The sequence below is a fragment of the Dendrobium catenatum genome, unplaced genomic scaffold, assembly GCF_001605985.2.
Source record: "Dendrobium catenatum unplaced genomic scaffold, ASM160598v2 fragScaff_scaffold_740, whole genome shotgun sequence".
Classification (NCBI taxonomy): domain Eukaryota; kingdom Viridiplantae; phylum Streptophyta; class Magnoliopsida; order Asparagales; family Orchidaceae; genus Dendrobium; species Dendrobium catenatum.
Window position 1 is genome coordinate 1316672 of NW_021319202.1, and position 3836 is coordinate 1320507.

At 41.3% G+C, this 3836-nt stretch overlaps 1 protein-coding gene across 1 annotated transcript in view; it reads right to left on the reverse strand.

The window, feature by feature from the left end:
- Nucleotides 1-3836, reverse strand: part of LOC110098774 (probable dolichyl pyrophosphate Man9GlcNAc2 alpha-1,3-glucosyltransferase) — a 17130-nt gene extending 13294 nt beyond the window's left edge. The window contains exons 1-3 of the mRNA XM_020825694.2: nt 3406-3836; nt 3139-3325; nt 2939-3046 (exon numbers count right to left, since the gene is read on the reverse strand). Coding sequence (XP_020681353.1) covers nt 2939-3046; nt 3139-3325; nt 3406-3794 — 684 coding nt within the window. The 5' untranslated portion in view covers nt 3795-3836. The remainder of the gene's footprint in view (nt 1-2938; nt 3047-3138; nt 3326-3405) is intronic.

Here is a 3836-nt window from a genome sequence, read left to right on the forward strand (position 1 = left end):
AGGGATTTCAACCAGAACCCAACCCACCAACCCACCACGTCTCTGATCAGCCTCACCTTCTGCTTTAATTATGGCAAAGAAGAAGCAGAAGACGGCGAAGTGCGAGAGCATGAAGGCATATGCTCCCTCGAAAACCCTGAAGTTCACAAAGAGTATGAAAAATAAGAAGAACAAGCTGCGAAGGATGGACGCACTGACGGGCGATGCAGGCGAAAGTCTGGTCCGCATCTTCCTTCTTCATTTCTGAGAGAATTTGGGCTTCAAAAGCCCATCCCTAGTTGGCTAGTTCATTTAACAAAGAGGAAGTAGAGGAGGAGATTGAGGACCTTGTACCTTTACGAGTACGAGGAGGCACTCCCAGAGGAGGAGACGAAGAAGAATTGGCGCTTTGATCCAGTTGAAAACTACAAGCACGAGCTTCCTGACGACTTTATGATTCGTCTTATTGCAGTAGTAGGATGAGAATGTGTCGTCGGTTGATGAGTACGAGCCCTCGGATGAAGACGACGGTGTGGCAAACGAGGAAGGGGATGAAGCGGATGCTGGATTGCAGGTGAAAAGCATGTGAGAATGCTCCAATCAATCACCTGATTACCTGCCAAGACCTTCAAAGGTATGGATTATTCTCTTCTTCTTGATACCCGGAAGCCCGAGGCAGGAGCAAACTCGGTGCAATGATGCGAACTGTGAGGCGAGCGAAGTGCGGACGGGGTTGATTTTGGGTTTCGAGGTCAACCCGAACCCAACCCAATTTTATAAATGGGTTGGAAAACAAAACCCGAACCCCAACCGTCAGACAAACGGGTTGACCCAAACCCAAAATTTTTTGAGACAATTTCGGACCGGGTTTCGAGTCAGGCCAAATATTGACACCCCTACCAAACCCAACCCATTTAATAAACAAGTTAAGAAAACCAACTAAACTCGACCCGCTAGCAACCGAAAATACCTAAACTTTACTTGTTAACCCATTTTTGTTAGTTTATACATATTATTAATTATTATATTTAGGATATTTGAATAAAAATAAAAAAATTATACCAACAACAAACATTTATCCCATTATGTGGGGTCGGCTACATGAATCCTTTTTCTCCATTATGTCATGTTAAAAGTTAAATTCTCATTTAAATCTAATAAAAAAATATTATTTCTAATATTTTATAACCAAGTCTTTTTAGGCCTACCTCTACCTTTCTTAACATGTCAAATCTAATACATCTATTTTCCTAACCGGATCATCAGATAGTCGTCATTTTATGTGACCAAACCATCTAAGGCGACCCTCTCTAATCTTATCTTCCATTGGAGCTACACCAACCTTTGCATGTATATGCTCATTTCGTATGTCATTTCTAAGAGTAAAGCCACTCATCCACCTGAGCATCATCATCTTAACTTTCATTGGAGCTTCTCTTTTAAAATAAAATGATGAGTTACGTGCAAGTGAGTATCAATCAGTTTGTGAGGTATTATCTTGTTATTTTAGGGAAGTGTGACTTCATTAATGTGTTCTTCCCCTAATTTGGTAGCTTGTGAATGGTGATATTTGAACTTTAGAATAACCTAGGTTTGAGGGCTCACCCTCCCACCTAGTTGGTTTGGCTCTATTTAGAGGAGGGGGAAGTACTTTTAAGGGTTAAGAACTTTTTAATAATGCAGAGTAATTGTCAATGGTGATAGGTATGCTGCCCAATTGTTGTAGGCAATCATTACTTTATTGATGTTGCACATGATATTATTCATGCTTATTGGTTTTCGTGCACCATGATCAAAATGGTCTCACGGACAAATATGCCCCATGATCCAAAAAATCATCTCACGGTGAGCAAAGACCACCTCAAATACAAAAGGAGTTATGCCAAAGCCCAGGTGTTTATTATGAACAATCTCCATCTTTGGAAACCATGTAGTTAAAGAAAATGGTCCTCGAGAAAGCATGTCAACATAGATTATTAGCAATGTGATTGTTATAATAAAATCCAAGTTTAGTTTCTCACATGGCAAAGCTATGAACAAAAGTTTTTGCCCCCCTACTCAATGAGGCCAGGAAGAGAAATGAGGGAAAGCAAAATTTTAAGTATGATAAGAGACTGGGAAACTACTCAAGCTTTAGCTTACCACACAACTAATAGTGGGCACTGTGTACATCTACACTAATAGCAAGAAGAGGAGTATGAAACACAAAGAACTTAAGATTTGGGCTTCGTTTGGGACGACTTTTTTTGCCGCTTCTTAAAGCAATTTTTTAGTTAAAAAATTAACCTTATAGTAGTTTGATGACTAACACCATCATCCATTATAATGGAGAAAAGCATGACACCAATCATCAAGGATAGCACTTCTTGGACTACAAGAGACTTAATAGGAAGAAAATGAAGAATTAAAAATGGTTGAATAGATTTATCACCCAAAACCTTACTCATAATGGAGACATAAAGGGATTTAAAGAGATTTAAGTTGGTGGACCCAATGCTTTCTCTCAAATCGGGCTCTCCCTCTTGTTCTCAAGTTACCCTAGCAACGCCTTATTTGCAATTCTTTGTCTGGCCCTTCCCTTTACTACATAACTATTGTTTTCTCTAGAAAGATTTATAGTACTTCAAGCTTCATCTAGAGTTTTATAAGATTAGAAGGAGCCTTTAACACTTGTAAAAGTGTTGGAAAGTGGGAAAAACTTTGATTACTCTGATGAATAAAGTGAGAGATTGAAGTTTTCGCAAAGGGAACAAGGAGATCTCAGCAGCTTGAGAAAAGCGTTCTACTGTCTGTTTCTGTGCGTTGGAACACCTCTCGATGGCGAATTACTAAAAATGTAGATATCAACTACCATCTCAACAACATTGACCTAAACAACCCCTAACCCTTCACATCACTCAAAATAAAAAACTTCATAGACACCGTCAACTCACCCTAAAAAATAGAAGAACAATAATACCTGCTTGTGGTTGATTGCAAGACTGAAAAGTACTGAAGCAACAAACTCGTGCCTTAAAAGGATAGCAGCAATTGCCCCAAGCGTAAGTCCCAGGCTAATACAATTATACTGTGCCCAGGAGAATATTCAGTATGATATATGAAAAGTCATCAGTAGAAATGTATAACACTCGATATATATATCTAAATCAAAACCAACACCTGAAAATGTCCATGGTCGATGAGTATCAAGCATGGATTAAGTAAAATCATAGCCAACAACCATGGCGCAGACCTTTCTCGCCCGCTCCCACCAAATCTCCTGAAGTAAACCACTGCAAAACAAACAGCAGCCGGGAAGAACAAAAGAAAATCCGAAACAAGCACCGTCCACCTCATCAGAAGTTTCCTGCATTTACCAATCATCAGCTAAGCAGATTCGAACGATCAAGAAGCATATGTGGAAGCCCAGACGACAAAATAACTCACGATCCATGTGATTCAAATCCGCGTGAGGTAATTAGGGCTAGGGACTCGGGAATTGAGGAATTTAGGAGAAAGGCGTGAGCGAGGCTCTGATACGCGGTGAGCGGGGGGTAATCGAGACCCCAATAAGAAAGGTTGTTGGCGCTTGTATTGCGATACCACTCCACCACCGGCGTATGGAGTGTTATCTCCATCCAGTGGCGCTGCGCTTCGTAATCTCCGTACATGGGCGGTGTGTCCCTGCCAGAGTACGGCCCGAGCGAGACGAGGAAGCGAACCAGTGCGGCGAAGAGGGCGATCAACACCGATGTCGCCGGTGTTAGCGTCGTATTCGACCATGGGAACTCACTGGAGCTTTGCACTTCTTCCATCGTAGGCTTCTTCCCCGACATCGATCTCCCTCGGCGTTATATCAGGGAATAATGAGGTGTTCT